The sequence below is a fragment of the Genypterus blacodes genome, unplaced genomic scaffold (assembly GCF_046128005.1).
Source record: "Genypterus blacodes isolate CSIRO-AG114 ecotype Tasmania unplaced genomic scaffold, CSIRO-AGI_Gbla_v1 ptg000045l_1, whole genome shotgun sequence".
Lineage (NCBI taxonomy): Eukaryota > Metazoa > Chordata > Actinopteri > Ophidiiformes > Ophidiidae > Genypterus > Genypterus blacodes.
In genome coordinates, this window is record NW_027466858.1 from 2375018 (window position 1) to 2398072 (window position 23055).

At 42.2% G+C, this 23055-nt stretch overlaps 1 protein-coding gene across 1 annotated transcript in view; it reads right to left on the minus strand.

Moving 5' to 3' along the window:
* Positions 1 to 22016, minus strand: part of dmxl1 (Dmx like 1) — a 34812-nt gene extending 12796 nt beyond the window's left edge. The window contains exons 1-33 of the mRNA XM_076149414.1: positions 21883 to 22016; positions 20283 to 20513; positions 18887 to 19012; positions 17564 to 17641; positions 17014 to 17092; positions 16695 to 16824; positions 16467 to 16533; positions 16090 to 16274; positions 15326 to 15518; positions 14358 to 14538; positions 13965 to 14135; positions 13422 to 13669; positions 11713 to 12427; positions 11303 to 11424; positions 10946 to 11035; positions 10573 to 10669; positions 10319 to 10438; positions 9572 to 9793; positions 8051 to 9288; positions 7375 to 7633; positions 6935 to 7068; positions 6575 to 6761; positions 6315 to 6425; positions 5867 to 6036; positions 5366 to 5463; positions 5089 to 5254; positions 4495 to 4623; positions 4099 to 4237; positions 2824 to 3614; positions 2523 to 2606; positions 2227 to 2394; positions 1240 to 1434; positions 946 to 1022 (exon numbers count right to left, since the gene is read on the minus strand). Of these exons, the coding sequence (XP_076005529.1) occupies positions 946 to 1022; positions 1240 to 1434; positions 2227 to 2394; positions 2523 to 2606; positions 2824 to 3614; positions 4099 to 4237; positions 4495 to 4623; positions 5089 to 5254; positions 5366 to 5463; positions 5867 to 6036; positions 6315 to 6425; positions 6575 to 6761; positions 6935 to 7068; positions 7375 to 7633; positions 8051 to 9288; positions 9572 to 9793; positions 10319 to 10438; positions 10573 to 10669; positions 10946 to 11035; positions 11303 to 11424; positions 11713 to 12427; positions 13422 to 13669; positions 13965 to 14135; positions 14358 to 14538; positions 15326 to 15518; positions 16090 to 16274; positions 16467 to 16533; positions 16695 to 16824; positions 17014 to 17092; positions 17564 to 17641; positions 18887 to 19012; positions 20283 to 20369 (6857 nt within the window). The 5' untranslated portion in view covers positions 20370 to 20513; positions 21883 to 22016. The remainder of the gene's footprint in view (positions 1 to 945; positions 1023 to 1239; positions 1435 to 2226; positions 2395 to 2522; positions 2607 to 2823; positions 3615 to 4098; positions 4238 to 4494; positions 4624 to 5088; positions 5255 to 5365; positions 5464 to 5866; positions 6037 to 6314; positions 6426 to 6574; positions 6762 to 6934; positions 7069 to 7374; positions 7634 to 8050; positions 9289 to 9571; positions 9794 to 10318; positions 10439 to 10572; positions 10670 to 10945; positions 11036 to 11302; positions 11425 to 11712; positions 12428 to 13421; positions 13670 to 13964; positions 14136 to 14357; positions 14539 to 15325; positions 15519 to 16089; positions 16275 to 16466; positions 16534 to 16694; positions 16825 to 17013; positions 17093 to 17563; positions 17642 to 18886; positions 19013 to 20282; positions 20514 to 21882) is intronic.
* Between the last annotated feature and the right edge of the window lie 1039 nt (positions 22017 to 23055).

A 23055-nucleotide genomic window follows, 5' to 3' on the forward strand; every position in this document is an offset into this window, starting at 1 on the left:
GATATGAAAATGTATTTTACTTTAACAAATGTACCATCATGATAACTTCAAACGTATATACGTAGGTAAACCACCAACATTCACACATCTAAATACAATAAGATCAATAATAAACACTACATATAGAAATGTGTGTATAATATATAGTTAAGAGTTTAATTCTGATCCTGAATGAATGAATACTTGTAGCACTGTGGAACATGTATTGTTATTTTTTAATTCCCTTTGTCTTAAGTCCCTTGCGGAGAAAGACCATCAGATCCTAACAAAGCATTGATTCAAATCACAAACATCTCTTGCTTTGATACACAGTTAGGCCGTCATGCCAGGTCTGGTGTTGCATTCATTCATATTTTACGTGAATGAGGAAAAAGGTAGCTGAAGCTCTCAAAAATCCTTCCTAATACTATTTAGAAAAATGCAAAATGCAAAAATTTCTCCTCCAAGTTGAAATATGAAACAAGTTGAAATGTGCATGAAATCCCTCATTGATTGATTATTCATAGCAGATAAATAATCCAGTAGCAGCAGGTGCTGTTAATGGACATGTGCCAAAGTGAATGTGGTGGAAAATGAAAATATATTAAAGTTAAGCAAAGCTTGAAGCCGTATTAATCGTTTGAGAGGACTGCCTGCAGAGATGCCTCCCTGTAGATACAGACCATGAATTCAAAACATTCACAACCAGGCTGAATACAAAAATGTGTTTGAAGGACGAGGCTGAGAAATGGCACATCACAAGATCCTTTAGAAACGGATGAATTCAGGTTTGTCACGTATTCAAGTTTGGTGTGGCATTTCTAACTGAACCAGCTTTCACAGTTTCATGCATCACAATCTATTATAGATAGAAATGGTGTAGCCCTTTAGGTTAGAGGCCTCCAAAGGACTGCAAACATTTTAGGCGAGTCTGTTCACCAAATCACCACTTCATCAGACACTCACCTGTATGTATGTCCATCACACAGGCACTGATAGATACATGCAGACAAGGAGGCAGCCAGAGTGTGCATCACGTAGATCTGGAAAAAAGAGCCACAGCCAGACATAAAAAAACAAATCAACATGAGGATTAAGGTGCAAAGGTACTCAATAAAACCTTAAGTTTTTACCACATGCATTAAAACATTAAAATATTACAGGGAGAAGAAAATGAAGCCCTGAAATCTTTGATAGGGAGTCAAATACTTGTAAGGGTGTGAGAAACCTTAAGACACAGTTTATCTGTAGTTGACTCACTTCATTGTTTACTACATCAGGATGGGGAGGAGAGTCCAGAGTATTGATGGTGTGTAAGATGTCATGCGTCACGTTGGTCAGGTAGACAATTGGATTGGCTACCACTGTCTTTACATTTGCAGTGCAAGCCAACAGAAGAGGGATACAAGCAGGCTGGGAGCACTGCGTCACCGCCACTGACTGAAGGGAGTCATCCTGTTGACGCAGGTCAGAGAGGAAAACACTGCCATGAGAGCTACTTCTATTCAAGTGACGTTATTATATCTTACAACTTTGGGCTTTTGAAAACATTAAAGTAACTGTAGAACTATACAATACTGAGGTCAAAAAGTGTTGAATACACAGAAAAGCTGCACAAAAAGCTCTAGAGTTATTATTAACAAAAAGAAACGACAGATTAAAAGGTCCCGAATCTCCAATTTCAGGTGGTAGGATAGAGCACATAAAGAGAGAGTAAATGCAGTTTGCTATCCTTGGCTGTCTAAATAATAAAAGAATATCACGTCGGTGTCTCTTTCCTAGAGAGTGCAGGATGTGTGAGGGAGTGAGTACAAAGAAGGAAAGAGTGAAGAATGCAGAGTTGCTGAGCCCTGACCATGAGTCTTTAGACCATAGAAAGTGTTTTTATGTGGCTATCAAAGTTGAGGGTAGATATAACTGCCAAACACACAGACTGTGCTACGATTCAAGAGTGTTATTCCCATGCTGGCTAATTGAGTTGTTTACCTGCTAAAATTGACTTCAACGTTCTAATAGCCAGCCTAAGGCAGGACAGCATCTCCTCCCTCAGGAGCTGAACAGATCTGCACAACCAGTCTGACTGTGTCAAAGAAGACTTCCAGGTGTCAATCTTTACTTTGTACTGCAGTTTCTACCCTATATGCTTCCCTTCACAGAGACTATGTCAACACAGCATCTTTGCTAAACAGGTTAGCATACTCTTTCTATGACTGGGTTCGGTTGTGTAGCTGAACTGGTTTTGATTACCTGGTGTGACTCTTGAAGCAGCAATATGAGCTCCATGCGTACAGACGCCAGTCCTCCGCCATGAGAGCCGTGCAAGCTACAGTAGCTCAGAAACATCCGGAGTAAAGGCTGGTTACTCTGGAGCCAGTGTCTCCTGCTCCGCTGATTGTCCCCAAATGGGCTGCCAGGCTGAAAGATTCATGTTCATATTAATGCTTGAACTGTTAACTTATATGTGCGGTACAAACACAAAATCAGCGGTACACATACTGCAGTGTGTTGACTTGGGATAAATCTTGTGTGACGTTCTCACCCACCTGTTCTTTGTCCAGTGTCTCACCCTGGACAGACAGCTCCGGCAAGCAGGGCTTGTAGCTGCAGCAACACTGGAGAGCCACCACCTTAAGTAAACAAAATGTATGAGAATTCACCAAGAACAAAGCAATTACCTCCGATTGGGAGTAAATGTAAACAATTTCTCCAAACTGTTCAAATACGTGTGTTCCACCTTTGTTTATTCTGTTGTTAATTTAAACTGTGCACAAGAATACTTTAAGATTTAAGTCTGTAGGAGTTTCAGCATGTGTGTGTGTGTATGTGTATGCGCACAGTCATCACCTCTCTCTCCAGCCACTGGTAGAGCTGGTAACGTAGTTTCCCTCCATCCACTTCATATCCCGTTGACAGTGTCCTCAGCTCATTGGTTAGGATCTTCACACACGCAGTAAACTTCAGCTGGGCAGCCAAAATGTCATCACATGGTGCTATGAACTCATTGCTGTCCTCACTGTCCTCTGTAGCCGTCTCTGATAGAGGAGATAATACATCCTGTGTCTCTTGGAACACACTGCTGTTGTCTCCAGTTTTACCCAATGTCTCATTTGTATTTGCCTCTTCCCCCTCACTGTCTTCTTCGTCTTTGTCGCTGTCCCACTTCAGTTCCAGGGGCTCACCTGGAAGAGCCAGCGACGGTTGACTCCAGTCAAAACTTAGAACTGAATCTGAACGGCTGTTGCATAAACTGTCCCCACCTGACTCATAACCATTTAGAACTGAACAAGGCCAATCCTGTTCTGATGCGTGGCCATTCTTGCTGCCTATACTGAGTTCAGCAGCAATACCTGTGGCCACCTGGTTGGGCATTTTGGAATGCTTCCGGACTTTGGGCATCTTTGAGAGGACTTCAAGTGCGAGCATAGGGCAACCAGCCTGCAGGTGTGTGTATGCAGCTGTGAAAAACAGCCGTCTCTCATCCAAGCTAATGGAGTCAGCCCTGCGGCCCTCAGCAGTCAGGCCAACTTTAGCCTTATCCGAGGATCCAAAATGCCGGCGAAGGAGGAGTGGGTGGGTTCGGAGGTAGGTGAAGAAGTTGAAAACCTCAGGATTACATGAGGATACACAAGGGGAACCTGCCATAGACAGAATAAATGTACATAAGAAAGGGCATCTGCCTTAAACTCTTCATCCATTTTAGAACAACAGGCAGCATTTGATAGCAGACGACTGCTGCTGTAACATTTTGTGAAAGTGGAATCCATTCAAACCTTTGACGGGCCTGCATTTGTATTATTTCCAGAACAAGGTCTACATAGTTACAAAGGCTGGGAAAATGGCTAAACAATCTCATTTTGAGACATACACTGTAATGTATAGTTCATTTCAATATTGAAGTGTTGTCTCACAGCAGAGTGTCTTGCCAGGTTGTGTTTTCTGACTATTTGAACACATCTGGTACACAAGGTGAACCAGTTTCATCTGTTTGTAGGCAATCAAAAGGTGTGAGGACTAAACGTACTGATGTTGATGGACTGTCACTCAAAATATGTTGGCAGGCAGCACAACCTAAATCACAACTTTGTACACAAAGGCTTTGGTATTTCTGTGCAAACCCACCACTGTGAGATGAACTCTCAGTGTAGCCTGAGCTGGCAACGTTGGCAGGCTGTTCAAGCAGAGTGTCCAAAGCTCGACTGTAGTCCTCCAGCACCCAGTGGGCCATGCTCCGCATGAACGGGTCCTGGTGGGCCGACATCTGAAGAGGAAACATTTATTTATTGGTAAACAGTGCCAAAAACTGTCAGAACATATCAAGTGGCTTTCATGAAGAAAAAAAAAACAAAAAAAGTGTCACACACACACACACACACACACACACACACACACACACACACACACACACACACACACACACACACACACACACACACACACACACACACACACACACACACACACACACACACACACACACACACACACACACACACACACACACACACACACACACACCTGTTTGTCTTGTCCCAGAACACGTCTCTGAAGGATCTTTTTGTAGGTGGATGCGGTCTCAAACTCAGACTCATACAGCCTGGAGATGACCAGAGCCAGCTGGAGGTCTTGCAGTTTCTCTATACACACCTGGTGGAGGAAACGATACAAAACATCACGATCGGCTTGAAATTTGGAAGGGTTCCTGAATGTGAGGAGATTAATCACTGAACAGAAAAAGATAAAGTTAAACGGGGTGAACAAAAAATATGCAAATCAATTTTTAAATAGTATGTAGCAGTTTTTCTATCCCTATTCAAAACAATCATTTTTGTTTTGTGCATGTGATGCCATGCAATGGAAAAATCAAAAAAAAATAAGGATAGACACCCAAGGGTCAACTGCAACATCAATAATTCTTCAGCGCTGTGGAACTACAACTCAGCTGCTTAATCACAAAACAGAAGAATAGCTTCTCTGCTTCTTCGTCACTTAACATATGACCTTTACATAGAAAACACAATCTAGGAAGCAAAGTTTCTACTTCGGTTAAGCAGGGCCAATGACACGTTTCTGGCAAACAGTTATTTTGTATCATATCTGTTCACAACTTGCCTCCACAGCATCTTTAAGTGAGCCAGCTAGTAGAAAGAAGGCTGCAGAATGCTGGAACCGCTGCTTTCCCAACAGAGAAAAGGCATTCTTCAAAGCTGCTTTCCTCCAACGGTCCTCGTTGAAGTTGTTGCTGAAAAACTCTGTCATTTTGCCATTTCTCTGAGACCTGCAGAGAGTAACATTGTAGAGTAACATTTAACAAAGGACATTTTTTAATTAGATTTGACTATGTGTGTGTGTGTGTGTATTCCAGACACAAGCCTGCCAGTTTGCATACCTGTATAATCCCCAGACAACTGCTTTCTTCTTCAGTGCTAGGTAAAAGATGGCAGCATCCAGAGGATCATTGTTTCTCTGAAATGAAGCCTTGGCAACCTGACAAAAAAGGGAAAAGAAATTCAGCTTACAACTTTTCTTTTCAGGGTGTTGAGCACATTTGACCATAATGCTCAACTTCAGTAAAAAAATCTTATTTGTCTTAAAAGCGTCAAAAATAGCAATTATAAACCAAATAAGGGAGGAAGCACTTCATTGTATTGCTTCATATGTGTATTATATAACACAGAACAAAATGTTAAAATAAGCTCATTCGACAAAAGCCTAGAGAGGTACAGACCTATTGCCATTTCCTTTTGTTCACTTTAAGAGTAATTTATTACTCATTGTCTACAGCATTTTACTGTTAGACAATATTGGTAGTAGATTGGCAAAACAGTCCTTTGTCCTACTATTTAAGCCCCTTAAATGAATATGCATGTTTAAATAACTGTGTCAATACCTTTTCAATACACCTGCGAAGCTTGTTAGTGCTACGCAACCACCAACCCACACCCATGGAGCGCAGCTCTGGCCAGGTGGGCTCTCCCTTCTGTAGGGCAGGTAGCATGTTCAGCAGTTCCTCCTCAGCTTCAGAGTGGAAGGCCCATGCATAATGACATGTTGACAGGCCTGTAAGGAAGAGTCAGCAATATTAGAGGGTAATACTGCTTATTCACTTCTCTCCCTGAACCTTTCAGAGTCAAGATGCAGGACATATTTAACCTTTCATGTCCTGACTGACTGAAGCTGACCTTTAAACAGATCTGTTATGGTCATATAAATCGGCAACATAAAACCTTTTGTCCAAGAACCAGCTGCGCAAGTTTGTGAGTGATGTTAAAACGTTAATAATGCCAGCCATGGAACACCTCACTGAAAGAAGTTTGAACACTGCTGGCCAACTGTACCTTGTCGTAGCAGTTGCGCTCGGTGTGCCGGGGGCAGGGATGTAGAGAGAAAGGTATGGAGTCTGACAGCCAGCAGGAACTTCAGACCACACTCATCCAGAGTCTCACCCCCTGGTGAGGTAATGACAAGGCAATAAGTACCACTACTTTTCAAAATATTCTTACATGATATTGTGGTATAAGCAAGTATGTATTTAATCTTTTTGCCATTGAGGAACACCCTTTTCCAAATGAATTAAACATTTCACAGAAGAAAATACCTTTGTTTTTGCCTTGGCTGTCCCTGAGGTCTGTGCTGGTAGTTGCGACAGTGTCAGCTAGAGCCATAAGAGACATCTGCTCATTACGCGTCAAGCCTGGCAGGCTGGAGTGGAGAAGGTGGCTGGACAGAACCTGGGCATGTTCTGGGCCAAAGTACGTAGGACTGTACTGGGACAAGTCTATGACCTGGAAGAGAAGAAAGGGTAAGACAGGAAGGGGCAGAGTAAGGAAAGGCTGTCAGATCAAATGATTTTGCATAATAAACATGCACCGAGTAGATAGGGCGTAATGTAAGTATTTAGTTAAGTGCTACAGTGACCTTATCTATTGCTGATATATCATAAGCAAAAGAAACAGACCTTGTTTTCTGATTCTTCTTGATCATTGTCCAGAGTGTCCAGTTCTGCAGTGCTGGGTGTGTGAAACAGCTCATCATAGGCATCTGTGTGGCTGGATCCATGCCCACTGTCTCCACTTACACTGCCCACTTTATCTGAAGGAAAACACAAAACTGGCATAAATTACAGAGGACATTATTTCATAAAAGACCTGAAGGAAAACTCAACTCCTGTTGAGGAGGCAGCAGACTCAACTAGAATACCAAATAGGATGAAATCAGTTTCTTTCTGTATATCTACTTATGCACTTTTATATCCCACTGAGACACACAGGAGACAAACCAGAAGACAAGAAAAGAATATCATGCACTGTCTGAATTTAATTAACACAAAACAGAACCAGGGAAGGGTAATAACCAAGCTGTTTGGTTCTTTTCTACACCCACAGCCTGAATACCCACCAGGTTTTGGCGAAGTATCTTCATCCGCTGCCAGGAGGGCATATAGAGGCAGAGGGGGGATGGAGCTGATCTCTGTGTAGTCTGGGGAGGAGTCCTCTCCCTTGCTGAACATCTTCCTATCCCTGGCTGTGCTGCCTCCAATGCTGATGGTTCGAGACCGCACGCGTTTCTCAGGATTGGTGGTATTGTCTTTCAGATCCACAATTTCTCCAGCAATGCATTTCACAAGGTGGGAAAGGATGGCTTTGGCGCGGTGAACCTTAGAGAGATTCATTATGATACAAACATACTTAATACACAAGTCATGTGGTTTATTTTTGAAATTATTTAGTCTGCACTTCTAAAGAGCTCAAATCTGATACTAATTACATTATACTACTTCCTCAAGCATCTGCAACTGTAACTAGCAGGCAAGTCCGTTTCATAAATATTGGTGTTTGGTGTTTGGAGCCGTCTATCAATTAAATGATTATATTCTTTTTTTAATCATTACTAACATTATTACATTTTAACAAGAAAATAAAAATGTTCCTAAAATGTTACATCTGAATATCCATGGATATCTAGTAAAAACTTTTGAACACTCAAACTGTCCTCTCCTTAAATCACTAAATTGAAATGATAAACTGAAAAAATAGTATATGCATAGAAGAATTTCATCATTCAATCCGCTTACCTTCCCAAGATCCATGAGCTCTAGTAACTGCACAGGGTGGTACTGAGGCAGAGTGGGGAAGAGTTGGTGGGCTGCTTCAAACAGCCCAGAGTCTTCCATCTCAATAGGCAGGTCATAAGCGGTTCTCTTCCCACTGAGTTTCTGAGCTAGACTCATCATGGACCTTGTAAGAGTCTTTTTAGGAGGGGCTAATGATGACATGTTGGCCCCAAGACTAAGCCCTTCCTCTTGGCTCTGTCTGACAGCTGAGATGATGGAGGACACACTGCTGCTGAAGTCTGTGTCTTGAGCAATGGCAGGGTTTGGTCTCGGTGCTGTTGGGGGCTGCCACTGGGAGTAGACGTGCATCTCACAGTCCATACCCACTACCAAGATACCATCTCGAACCCATGAGAGGGAGACTGGGATGGGTAATGAGCCTTCGACAGAGGAGACCAGATCAACTGATCGAAGAAGAACGAGACGAGACAAGCTTTGGTCTCTCGTACCGTCGGACGACAGACCAAGTTCTGGAGGCTTGCCAGAGAGACGGCCATACATATAAATCTTTGACCCGATACCAACAGTAAGAACATGTGACCCGTCCTCTTGAGACACCCAGTCCAGATGAACTAGACTTTTACTGGTAGACCCAAGACAGTTCTCGTTAGGTAAAGAGAAGTCCATGTTTGTACTTAAAGTATTGGTACTTTCAGGTGTGCTGTGGCTACTTCCATCCTTGTTGTCCAAGATGATCGTCTGCTCTAGGATCCACTTAGATCCCCCAGTGGATTCACACTGGAAGATGCTTATGTGCACTAATGGTTCTCTGGTGTTTGGGCTTGGTATGAGGTTTTGTCTCCGGTGTGCAGTAAGGGTCGGGGCCGAGTGGGAGTTGGAGTGCAGATAAGGTGAGGATGCCAGGACAGGAGGAGAGGTCAGAGATGGATGAAAGTTAAACTGAGGTGTAGAGTTCAGAGGGGTTTTTGGCAACTGCCTGTAGGCAACTGCAATCCGACCAGTGTGACAGCATCTGACCTCTATGGGTCGACCTGGCACGCTTACTGCACTGATATTGGGAAGTTCCTCCTCTACCAGAAGAGGCCACTCCTCCCATTGGTAAACCAGCTTGTCCATACAGGAAGATTCCGACCCCAAGACATTGCACCTCCAGAAACGCACCTTGCCATCAGAACACGAAGTAGCAAGAAGGTAAGGTGCATGGCCGGCTGGCAGTGAACATGACGCACTCAGGTGACCTAGGAGAAGAATGAAGAATTTAGCATGCAACATTTCCATGACAACAGGAAATTTGTACCCGAGTATTGACTTTATGTATAAATCAATGCCTCAATAGCTGCAAATAAGAACATTAAAGGTCATGTTTAGTCGGTATTTTGCAAGTTAAACAAAACATTTTCTCTGTGTGTGTGTGTGTGTGTGTGTGTGTGTGTGTGTGTGTGTGTGTGTGTGTGTGTGTGTGTGTGTGTGTGTGTGTGTGTGATGTACTAGCAGTCATGTATGACTCTCACGGCGCCCCACCTGCTGAGGGTGTTACACTGATTGCCTCCACCCCTGCTGGTAAAGCCATTTCCTGGCTATACAGCCTGTGTGTTGTGAGGCTGAGGCGACAGGCACTCTGCAGGTTGGAGGTACAGGGTCGAGTCTTCTGAGGCGGTGGGGAAGTGGGGAATGACTCAAAGTTAAACTGGGAGTTGCTCATTGGAGAGGCTCTGGTGGCATCTTTCTCTGCATTGGGCTCTTCTGCAAGGGGCACAAACAAAGACATGGAGATGCCATTTAAGAAAAGCTGGGCCTATTTAAATTTTCATCGCATCACTATCATCTGTCACAGATACCAAGGTGTAAATGCTATGCAGACACCAAGGACACATTCATCCATAAAAGCCGCCTAAGTTGTTGACACCAACCTGTCCGCCTACGCTCTCATTCATAAATTTGTTTAAGTAGGAGATGTGACTTGCTATGAATGGGTAATGTGGCATTGACAGACCAAGCATAAGTTATTTATTTAATGTATGAACGCTGATGATCATCCATTGAGCGAGGAGGAAAGATGAGCTCAAACAGCACATCAGCCCACCTATAGAGATATGATAGCGAGGCAGACAGCATATCCAGATAACCAGGATGCACATTGATGCAAGGTGTACATGCTGGATAATTTATCCGGATATGGAGGACCGATCTGAACTCAAGGTATAAATAGGATCAAGATGTCTTTATTGTTTTGCAAATTTGTGTTTTATAACACATATAAGTACGCACCCATGGTGACATTTCGGGCAGCAAGGTGGAGGTGCCACATGTGGAGAAAGGAGCGACCTGTAGGTGTCAGCTCCACCACTACCAGGAAGAATCGTGCTGAGAAGGTTGGCTGGTTAGAGGCTGTTGTGGAAAGACATACAGACACACAAACCATATTACTACACTGTGCCAATATGAACTTCTTTGAACCAGCAAAGAAGATCATTGTTATTACTAGGGATTAATATTGAAACATTCACATTGTTTGTCTATACCAGTTATATGAGTGGTTTCCTGCGTGCTCTCTCTCCTCTCACTGCCGAGGATCAAATCCTCCTCAAAAACATGCAGGAGCTGGATCTCCTTCCCCTGCTGTATCAACAACCATTATTCAGTTAGATGCAGACACTAAAGCACACACTGTAGAGCATACATACATACATACATGTACATACTGATATAGGCAAATACTGTATGTCACACACTTATGTACACACTACCTGAAGGAAGTAGCTTTTTAAACAATCCATTTCTGTTTGAAATATCCTGTTGCACTAGTTTTGTATGTTAGACATGCAAGCTAGACAGAGCGTAGCCAGATGTCACGCAGTGCTTCACTGCATTAGTTTAGATTTCAAGCATACTTACAAAGTCAGTGATGGCATCCAGCTCAATAATACACCCGGGCTTTGCTGTGGATTGCTGGCTGATGATGTTAAACACCTCACCAACATATTTCTGTAGTGACAAAATACTAAATGTTAATTAAATGTTATGCAAATACGTTTACCACTAAAATCACTCGTGGCCACATGATTAATAACATATACAATCCAATCTGACATTGTGTCATAGATGTGTTCATTCAACTCAATGATAATTGCTCTGTGTATGTACAGTATATGTAATATGTATGCATTTCCAAAATTCACTTGTGTATGTGATTGGTTCAGACAGAATATTAGCTTCTTTTTGAGTTGTATTATTGCCATGTTGTGTACTTACTGATATCTCTGGGTTGGAGAGCTCACATAGAAGTTTTTTAGCTTCAATAACAGCCTGGTACAGTCTGAGTGACTGGCCATCACTGGCGACAAAGCAGGCGCTGGGAGAGTTACAATACACACCTACAGAGGGACAAGAATAAAGCATTACAAATGACAGCAAATTTGTTGCATGAAAAGACTGTCAAAGAATGAAAACCAGTGCCATAAGCAATTTAACCCCCGGGATTAATCAAGATTTTCTGATTCTGAAATGTGACTCATATTCGTTAATAAAAAATCTACAAAGGATCTTAAAAATGAGATGTTTAGACCATTATTTCTCACTTACTAATGAGTAAAAAGGTTATCAAACTGTTGTAAAAGATGTGCTATATTGAATACAAAGAATTGTTTGGTAAGTGTCCTTACCTAGACAGCTGCTGGGGATGAGTGTGGGCAGCCATGCTACATTAGCAAAGGCTGAGGCATGAAGGGAATTGATCCTAGCTAGCTCAGAGACCCCTCCAGAAAAGGACAGGGGCCCCACAGGATCCACTCTCCATAAGATCAGCTCGCTGTAGATGGCATTGGGATCCTGAGAAATGACACTCAGAGATATACGGTTGGGCCGTGACCCACAGGGGGGAAGAGCTGTTGGATGAGATAGGCTAGAGGCCTCCGTAGGCGCAAGGATGCTCTCTGCATCTGGCGTCCGCAAAGCATTGTGATGTGAGGTGGTGAGCAGCAGAGGCAGTACTGAGTGACAGGCCAGATCATTGAGGTGAAACCGGTGGCCACAGTAGCGTGACTTGTGAGAGACACTGAGTACTGTGGAGAAAGCAGAGTCCTCTGCAAAACTGACTGCCCACTGATTTAGTGAACCATCGGCATGTTTGGAGATCATAAGGACATTGGGAGTGAAGATGCTTAGCCGCAGACTGCTGCTAGGTGCAGCTTTTCCATGGCCGCCGTAACTGATAAGAGCAGATGGGGTTTTAGACAATGTCCGCCCAGATGGCCGCTGTCTGCCATGTTGGATGGCAAGATCTACGTTTTTGTTGCAGGCATACATCACCACACTACGGCTCAGGGAGTTTGCGTCACCAGTAGGGAACGCTACAGGAATACGGGACACAAAGGACACCTGAGAAAGGGAAGACAGCAGAGGTGGGAATCAACAGGGACGAAAACTCACAGTTTAGGGTCAGCAATGAGCCATGTCAGTGTTTCTTCTGCTTTTTGAATGTAGAAATACCTATATCGGTTTGAAATTAAGCAGCTATTTAAGGTGGAGAAACAAATAAACTGCTCTTATTAGATTATAAATGAAGTCATGCCTCTTTATCTTTAACCTGAAAGAAAAACGTAAAACATTCATAATTATTCAGCAAATGTGAGGAGTCGTGTCATTTTGCTCAGCTGACTACAGACCATACCCTGTTTTGGAGGGGGCAATGTCACAGATGCCACTGAGAATCATTAATCAATTTGTGGGATATTTCATGTTACTCTAAACTGCAGACTCAGACCGACTCTGCAGATGACAAATCTGGAGAAATCTGGCTGGAGAAACAAATACTACAACAGCCTGGTGAAAAGATGACACTGAGCACTTCAAACCGTCAGTACATATGATGAAAGACTGCAAGGGCTCAGGCTGCTGGCGGGCAGACATTGTCAGTCATTAGCTCAAAACACAGTGCCAAAAAAAGTGCAAACATTGACTTACTGAAAGTAACTAACCAAATAGCTGAATGAGAAGCCATCAGGATATAAGCCAGACAATCACAGCTGTCCAAATGAGTCCAAACCAAACTCAAACTACTAAGACTAGGCATTCATCAAAATCTCCATGCAACTTCTCTAAAATGCAAATAACATCTGTTAACTTGAAATAAGGAAGTCACCAAAGGAAGGAACAAATAGACATTATGTTGTGATGTTGACTTATGAAACACCATCTTTCAAATGTTCTAGTCTGACTTCTGTTAACTTTTCAGAGCTGTTGTGACTTGAGAATGTGTCAACAAAAAAGGCTGAGGCCATCACTGTTTAAAAATGTGAATGAATCCAGGGTTTAAGTCGAAGATTAGGCTGCAATGCTTTCACATTCATATAAGAACAATAAGTGAATGTACCTGCACTTGTCTGAACATGCCTGGGTGGTATTCATCCAACCAGTCTACGTTCCAGACCAGCAGAGAGCCATCGATGGGGTGAATGCTGAACAGCATGTCTGCAGCTTTGTTCCAGTCCTCTATTAACACCTCCACCTGGTGTTCCACCGATGCCATTGGTGCGCCATTGCTGCCTTCAGATCCTTGTAGGTCACTGGATATTGGCTTGTTATCATGATCTTCATCCAAGTTATCCTCATCCTCAGGCTCTGGAAAAGAATATGTGCATCGCATGTCAGATAAGTCCTCCTTTTTTACAGTGACTGATTGAAGAAAAGGCAGAACATAATTTGTAAAAGCAGGGCTACTAGTTTGGCGGGACATTGGATTTGTAGCCCAATACTTTGAGAAAGAACATATCCTTCTGGTTCTCATATGAGAATACAATATTAGGGTCATCTGTGGTTGTCCATACATTTTATCAGGATGCAAAAAAGAAAGAACAATTAAAAAGGCAATTCAGCATTCCTTTAGTTCAGGCCTGATCCAAATTGAGTTCTTTACCTTCTTCTTCATTCTGCTGCTCTAGGCTGCTCCGGAGCTGCTGCAGGAAGACGTCCATGGCCAGAGTGAATTGAAGCTCTTTGTTGTTGAGCCAATGGACAGTGAAATGACCTCCAGGTTCCTCATCATCCACACCATTCAGAGAAGATATGGAGGGAAGCAGAGGGATGTCTGGGATAAAGACATGGGCAGCGTGTTATCAGGATAGAATATACAATTTGAAAAAGAAAGCAGAGAGTACAGAGCAAGGAATTAACATTAGACAAGAAATTGAACTGAGAGGACAAAGTAAATGCCTCAGATATTAACTAAGCAGCTCGCCCCAACCACAAGCATGGAGATGTTATGTCAATTGCCCCCGACAAGCTCGAAGGCCAACAGTTCTCGTCTAACCTGTAGCAGGGTTGATGCTGGCAGCTATGTGGAAGTGACAGAGAGCATTTGCGTGAGGCATGTTGCTCCGGTTCTTCTTGTGGTTGTAGTGTTGGCTCTGATGGTGTGGCAGGCAGCAAGTCAGAGAGGGATGAGGCATGCCCCGAACAGAGGAGGACCGCAATGACTCAAGGATATCTAACTGGAAAGGCAGGACATAAATTATCAAGGTAAACACGTCTTTCATTTATAGCTGACATAAAGCCAAACACCCAAAATATGAAAACTCTCCTTACGTTAAAAATGTAACAATGCTTCAGTTTATGCTTTGCAGGATAAATAAAGTTTATTATCTTATCTTGTACTGTTTTTAATGTGGTAACATGTGAGCAAGTCAGATCTTCTCTAATCAATGTACAGTATATACATACAGCATTTAGGTGATTTTAAGTTGGTGGATAACATCTAACATGAAAGAAAATGCTTCTCTAAGGCAATTAATAATGCAATAATGTGTTTGAATTCCACTGATTTTACGAAACTGAGCCTTTATTATTCACAGACGTTCCTCTTAAGACCTACCAAGCTTTGAAAACCATCGTGTCTGATAGCCAATTAATTTTCCCTTTTAACTCCACTAAGCCTCGTTTGATTTCTCTTTTCTCCGTCTCCCTCCCCGACCTGCCTGCCATCTCTGCCACAGCCTCATGTGCTTTATAAACAGTGATGAAAACACGATTGGACAAGGCAGAGCTGACAGTTTGGAAGCCATTTGTTCCATTTATTTCCCCAAACAAATGAATTCTTGATACAAAGCTTTATACTTTCCTAGCTTGAACATGCTGCTTTGACCATGGAGAGGCCTTCCCCACTGTACCTGCCTGCACTCTTCTTTGTTAAACACACCTTATTAGGATTATATTTAGGGACATTCATTTACTTCTAGTGCCACTAGAAGTAAATGAAGTGCCACCCTGTTAGTCGCTTACTTCGGATGTTGATTTTCCTCGCGTCTTCCCGTTGCATCCCTGTTTCGCAGAGGGGCCGCCACATCTGAGTGACTGACTGTGTTGGTTCTTATGGTGACCGGACATGAGGCTGTCACCCGGCAACAGCGTCTCTGCCCAGAGCCGACAAACACTGTCTTTACAGCAGGTTAACAGTACATTACACACTGAACCTCTGAGGGAGAAAGAAACAGAGAAGAAAAGTTGTTGCGTAATACTGATCATGTTAATAAACAGCCAGTTAAAGGAGCAAGCTTATTTAGAGATAAGTGACAAAATGATGGCTTCAGTTAATAATTTTCGGATGAGTGATTTGACAAAAAGTAATCCCATCCTTAACACCGGGGAAAAGCCTAGCACATCTCAAATTATTTGAATGAGTGCTGAATTGTGATATTATGGCAAACCAGTGTATCTTTTGAAGCCCTAGAAAAAAAAAACATTAAGCATGTTTACTGGTAATACGGCCTAAATTCATTCGAACTGGAAGAGGCAATAGGCAGAATTACAATATTCCTATTCCTCGTTTTTTTACCCATTTAAATTCATGTATGCCAGAACTGTGTCACATTATTATGCAAGTCAGGGCACTTACAGGTCAAGTAATATTAGCAATGCTAAAACAGTAGTAGGCCTGGGAGCTCAACTTGGAGAGTGTACTTGGAGGCATAGTCTAACCTATTTTCCATTTACTACTTCTAAATCTATATTTCCATCCCACCCACAGCTTGTGCAGTTGCCCGTACCGTGGCATGTACTTGCTGGTCTTCCTCCAGGAGAAGCCAGTGACAGAACGGGGATGAGCCAGGTAAACAAAGGAGAAGGCCAGCTCTCCCTGGATACTAACATCAGCCTCTGGAGGGGTGAAGAGACTAGATACACCAGACTGCCATTTACTGGTGCTGTACCACACCTTCACCAGACAGTCATCCTAAAGAGGAGAGACAGACAGGAATGTGACCGTGAGCTTTGCCAAAAATGTGTGGCAGAGGCAGAGTTTATTTGGCCTTAACAATGTGAATAACAAAGCAAACACGTTGACCGCGTCAGATTTAATCAACAAAATACCAAGTGCACACGTGTTGTAGAGTGTAGAAGTTTAAGAGCAGTTAAAGTTCCTCACCTGCCCAGCAGTAGCAAAGAATTCCCCATCAGGAGAGAACTTCATTAAACTGACAGGCGAGGCCGTTCTACAGACACAGAAGATGAAAATTACAAAATAGACAAAACTCTTTTAAGCACACAGATGTATAAATGAAATGCCTGCAAAACAAACTAAAAACACTCTAATGTAGCAGGGTATAAAGGTTTGGCTCTGTTTTGAAGCAGGTACAAACTTCTCGGTCCTTACTTGCAGTGCCACATGCACCTCCAGTTAGAATGGGAGTCTCTCATGGTCATCTCCGTCTGCTTTTCCTTCAGAATTTCATCAGCACTTGACCACAACTGGAGGCTGTTAGAGCCTGTTAGAAGATGACTACCTGGATGTACAAAAAAACTATTCAATGTTTACAGTTCATACACACACATGCCTTGTTTCACAGATTGTTATGAAATACCGGACATTTACTAAGTCGCTTTAAGTCTTGTGAGTTTTGATAATCTTTAAAACATCTGATTATATTTAACTAATAGGGAAATTATAAAGAGAACAAATATTTCTTAAGTACCTGTGGGGTGCCAGCACAGGTTCCGTACCATAGAATGTAAAAGAAATTGCCCGGTCTTCTGCCATTGGCAAGTTAACTTCTGCACACAAAGAACAAAGACAATCTCAAAATCAATCCAACGTCCTTAGTTACTTCTCTTTATGACCGGAGATACTGCAGGTTCTGCAACCAAAAGTGAAACTGCATTCATGTGAGCCATATGTGATCGGGCCGCATTAACAAACAACCACAATCCCAAGATATGATATCCGAATAATTCGAGTACTGGGATTCTTTAAAATGTGTGGAATCACACGATTTATTGTGTCTGTTCTCTGACTGTAAACTGTATAATGGTAACGCAATGTATTTGACATTTCTGAATGACGCTTAACAAAATGATACAATGCTACTTCAATGCATTCCTTCATTCAGATGGTTAGAAGGAACAATATTGTAGTTGATTTCAAATGTCAAGAGAAGACAAAGAAGCAAAAAGCTCTCATTTTGCAGCATGGCCTGAATACATGCACGACTCCTCCATGACTGGAAGCCACTGAAGGAAACTCACAGTCGACGATGTGTCTTTCTGATCTGGCTGCTGGATGGGCTCAAACACACACACAATGCTTCCATAGGAAGCTGCAATCTGTAGTCAGAAAAAAAGACAAACATATTATACTATATTTTTACAGACTTAACAAGTGCCACAAAAACATGATGTCAAGGTCTATATGATCAGGCAAAGTATACTGCACAATCCAGTTCCCCAAGAAGGCCATGTTTACTGTTCATCATTTGACAATGAAGAAATATGCTGCGCTAATAATAACCTTGTGCTGACTCAACAGACTCAAGTGCACAGTTTCCACCTCTGCACTGGTAAGGGCTACATGCTGACCTGCTTTCAATGAGAGATACTGTTACTATGCTAAACAGACTGGATAGCACCAATCTGCAATAACAAGCTTAATAAGGTCTAAGTCAGGGTCAATTGCCTGATGACTGTCAGAATGCTGAATGTCATGAAGGAATGAGTCACACACACATGCAGATGCAAATGTGTAGAGGCACAAAGCCGTGCAGACACAAGCAAACACGTGCAAAAGCACACACACACTGCATCCACTGGCCCACGGTTAAAATTGTGTATCATAAGTGCACTGGAATTTAAATTGACTTGTGTTACCAAAAAGCACACAGCAAATAACGAGGGAGGGACAAGTGGTGGTAGTAAGCTCTGATTTTATTTGTAAAATGAGGCTTAATGTGGATGAATTAGTGAAGATGAGTGTGTTCAGAAGAAAAGTACATTAAAAAATCTGGCAACTCTCTCACTTCTGTCACCAAAGACATAATGGTTGAACCCAATAATCTGCTATAAAGAAAGTCTGAGACCTGCACAAGGTATTTTCTGTCTATACCAAGAAATCCACTGGCCCAAACCGCCATTATTCAGTGCTGAAAAGCTGACGACAGCAAGAGCGTGGCTGTGGCACAACTAGGAGTGAGACAGTGAGGTGGAGGCATGTGAGGTTAGCCCTGCTCCTGCTGAATCGGATTAGAGCGTCACATGATGGGAGTGATGGCTGAGTATTTAGTTCCATTTGGACTAAATAAGGGACATTTATGTTTGATCAAAAAAATACTTCCATTCTTAACCCTGGATTACAATAATCTGGTTATGACTTGTGACAATGTTGAATTAATGCAGATAAAGCAATCCTAGAGTTCTGTCTATGCAAATACTCATTACATTTGAGTGTATACAAGCATATAACAATGAACATCTACATACAGCATAAAGAGTGCAGAACTGTCATACACTTGTCAAAAATGGTATCTTGTCTGACCCTGGGAAACCCCAACCAGGGCAGAGCTGTGTTCCCCTTACCTGTCCTCCCTGCAGCGAGCAGTCCACACAGCCAACCTGGATGTTGCCATGCTTGGCCCCTGGGATTATCTGCAGGCGCTCAAAGTCACTGCCCAATATCACCACATCACAACCTGATGCGTAGGCCTATCGTGACACAAAGAGGAGAGAGGAGAGAGGGGAGAGAAGAGAGGAGAGAGGAGAGAGAAGAGAGAGAGACAAGCACAGCGTCAGACATGCAACCATATGACAGATGTGACATTCATGCAGATAACATTAACATTCTACACTCTGTGTGTGCAGCTCTCAGAAGGAGAGCTTCACGTGAGCTGTGACTCACTGTGACTGCACCTCCCTCACTGGAGGGCGCAGGCCTAGAAACAGTTCACTTATTGATCCAGTCTATGAATAGCATGGGAACAGTATCAGATGCAGTTTGCTCTGAGATCACAGTTTGCAAAGACTCAGTACTGCATTTCAGTTTCAGACATGTGGGATCTTCACCAATAACTTCCTCTAATGGAGGTTGTGTTCCTTCACCTTTGATGATTTAAAAATATCCTTACTTACAAAGGCAAAGTGATAATAAAATACCGAATCATTCTAAGAGGAGAGATTAGCCCTTCTGAAGGCAACACATAATGTTAGAATGTGGCACTGGCTCAATATTCTCAACATGTGTGGCCCAACTGAGAATCAAACTATTGGTCCTGGCAGCATTCATGGCAGCATGTTTTACTTGGAGTTGGAAGAAATTTACTTAGTATAATGATTACTTAGCAATATCTTCCAGGCCAATTCAAAATGACCTGAATGTTATTAGAAACAACCATCCTGACAGCAGCTGGTCCATGGTTATGAGGTTTCCTACAGATTATACCATTCTGCCTATGTTGGATTCGGTAACTCAAAATATGACACCATTTAATTATATTCCTCTTCATTAAACGTTACATATGTCAGAAGTAAGATGTCAGTTAGACTCTGAATAAGAGTGAAACAGGCTCAATATGACAACTGGAGGTTTTGATGCTGGACGCCATAACACCGCACCATGAATGTCATGTTTGGCTTGGGTTTCACATGTCTGTATGCAGAGTCGCCTTGGGCCACTTCTGATTGGTTAGCATGACTTGTTCACGAGGGGCATGACACTTCTGACTAGTAAGCATACTATGATAAGAGAAGCACAGCATTCATTTGTAAAACAATTGACGCTGCAGTGTAAAGCCTGGGTCAGACACTCTGCATTACATTTATCCTAAATAACAGCCTTTGTGTTTAACTAATCGTTTGAAATCACAATTTCAAATTGAAAAACTGTTTATCACTCAGCCCTACTTTCACTATTAAATATCTATCTAATCTTAACCCTATGGTTGGAAGGAAAATACTTCCAGAGGTTGAGATAACTCACCGTGAATGGCACATTGTTGACACTGCCCACAGAGAAACAATTGTCCCCTGGGTTGACAGCTCCTGTGAGGACCTGATGGAGGTTCATGGTCCTTGTTTCTCGTCCCCTTGTGCAATGTCAATCCTTCCTCTGGTCTCACAACACCTCCCTAGTCAAGGTGAGACACATGGTAAACCAAAGAAATAATGTATCCATCTTTATGTGTCTTCATTCCACAGTATCCATCAGTATCTGTAGAGAGACAGCAGGGGGAGAAAACAGACAGATGGTTATTTATCATTTATCATCCAGCCCAGTGCATAATACTGTCTCTGCCTGCAAAATGATTGAATACAAACACTAGTAATAATATCAAGAAGGAAAGGGTAGGTGATGTGTAAATCAAAAGCTGTATCTCCTCAGGTCAATGTGGGTGAAAACAGGCATAGTGGCAGCAAAGGTCGTTTAATTCTGCAGACCCATTTCCTCATTACATGTCCATGGTTTAATGTGTCGTTTTAGAGTTTAACGATCAAAAGTTCTTTCACAACCAATGAACTACAGCCAGCTCATCATGAATGTAGTTAGCATTCAAAGAAGATGAGAGGCGTTCAGGGGCCTAAATACAGAATCAGCATCAGGAACGAGTAACTTCTCCTCTTTGGGGGCTTCACTGAAACAAGGTTTGGGATAAACTAACGGTAACAGCAACAAATAACTTACTGGAGTGGAGAGGTAAGTAGTTTTAGAAGCATAATGGACGTACATGGATCTATGAATCAACCCAAGCCCAAGGTCAGTCACAATATCTGGAGAAGATGGACGGTGATGGAGACAGGTTCAAAATAAACCACTTCATGTTTCCAAAATTCAGTTGCAGACAAAGTTATAGATACTCAGGACAGGAGAGATGTAGGGAACGTTACAAACTCACGTCATTGTGCTACACACGCAGATTTAAACGAAGTAAACGCGCCAGGAAAGACACACGACTGAAACATATGCATGCAAACGCCAACGTTTATAACGCGTCTGTCAATTTAATGTCACCCTGCATCTCTACTACGTTTTATAACACGGGGAGCGTAATGGCGGTAAGTATGGCCTCACGTATCAAACACAAGCTGCAGCAGTATGAGACTTCAAACCTGGAGGAACTGTGGCTTGTTTCCTGTGACAACTCACGTGATAATTGTTCCACACTAAACCACACCAAACACATCATGACAACACAGCTGACCTCGGTTATGTCAGTCAACCGGAAACATCTCAGTGTGTTTAAGCAACACTTCATAGCCGTTTCAAGCTCACGAATCATCAAGCTTGCTAATCTAGCTGTCAACTTAAGTCATAAATGTTATCAAAACTAAATGCCGTAACGCGATACGCAGTCCACGCAGTAATCATTCACCCATATTATGACGCTATTAATCAAGTCACCATGTCCCGACTGAGCACTCATTGAAACTTACTCAATTACGTTGATGTTCCAAATGCGATCTATGAGGCTAACTAGCGTTTAACGCAAACTAGCTTGAGAAACTCACTTAGCCGTGCTAGAAAGCTAGCTAGGAGCCTTTACATGCTATGACACACAGTAACACGAACACACTCGACTCACCGGAAAACAACAGAAGACAGTCCTGACTTCTCAAAATGCCAAGCAGAAGAATGAATCAGCCTCTCCCCAAGGTTAACAAACACAGCGTTTCCCTGGAGGAAGCTTTTAATGTTGTATATGTGTCATGATGACTGTTTAGGTGCAATGCATTGTGGTCCTTGTAGTTCCTGTGTGACAGCAGCGCGAGCGGAAGACCAATTAGCTAGCTGGATTTCTGACCGCGAGCAGATTTTTGTAGTTTAATTGATATATATTTTATTTATTTATTTTGATTATGCCATTATTTTACAGCAAAATTGTTCAAATAACGTGTCAATTTTGTTACATCCCAATTTGGGAATACAGTAATTTGGACTCTTAAAACCGTATAAATAGTCACAAACACAGACTAAGGTGATATCAAAAGTTATACAAAAGTTGTGATTGTGTTTTCCAACTTGCAGTTGTGGCTGACCTTGTTTAGTGTGTAAGGGAAAATACTCGACTCAATTTCAGTTCAAATATTTGCTGATGGCTGGAATGCTGTAAATCAATATCGCCAAGCATGTCACAAGATAACGTAACTTGTTGGTACATTTTCTAAGGTAAACGTCACTTGTGTAAAGTAAAGAGTAAGAAATTATAATGACTGATGATAGATTGAATTCATGCGGATAAAAAGCATAAATAGTTGGGGTTTATTTTACATTGACCCAAGGTTGCACATGAAACTGCATAATGTTAAAACTGGTCTGGGTGTTTGATCTTAAAATTTGAGCTAGGTAATAGCAGTGATTAATTGACTTGAAAGTGACTTTGTGCAGCCACTCTGCCTACACACTTGAGACCGTGAGAGAATGCGTGGCTGTCTGTTATATTTGCTTATTTGTGTATCTTGCTGTATGTTGTAATCCCAGTGATTTGCATTTTCTGTCAGTGTGTTGGTTTAGGATGCTTAACCACCTGTAATCCTGTCGGCATTAACATGAAGTTTACATAGGTGCGGCTTTGCAGTTTTCAATCTGCTTTGCGTTATACAGGGTGGATTCTGATTTGTATTTGTGTGATTGTATGATTGATTATATATGAAAAAAGGGTAAAGGTGCTGTATTTTATTTTAATGGTGTGTATTTGCATATTGCTTTGAAATGGACATTTCTTTACCTGTAACGTAATAATTTTGAAAAATTAGAT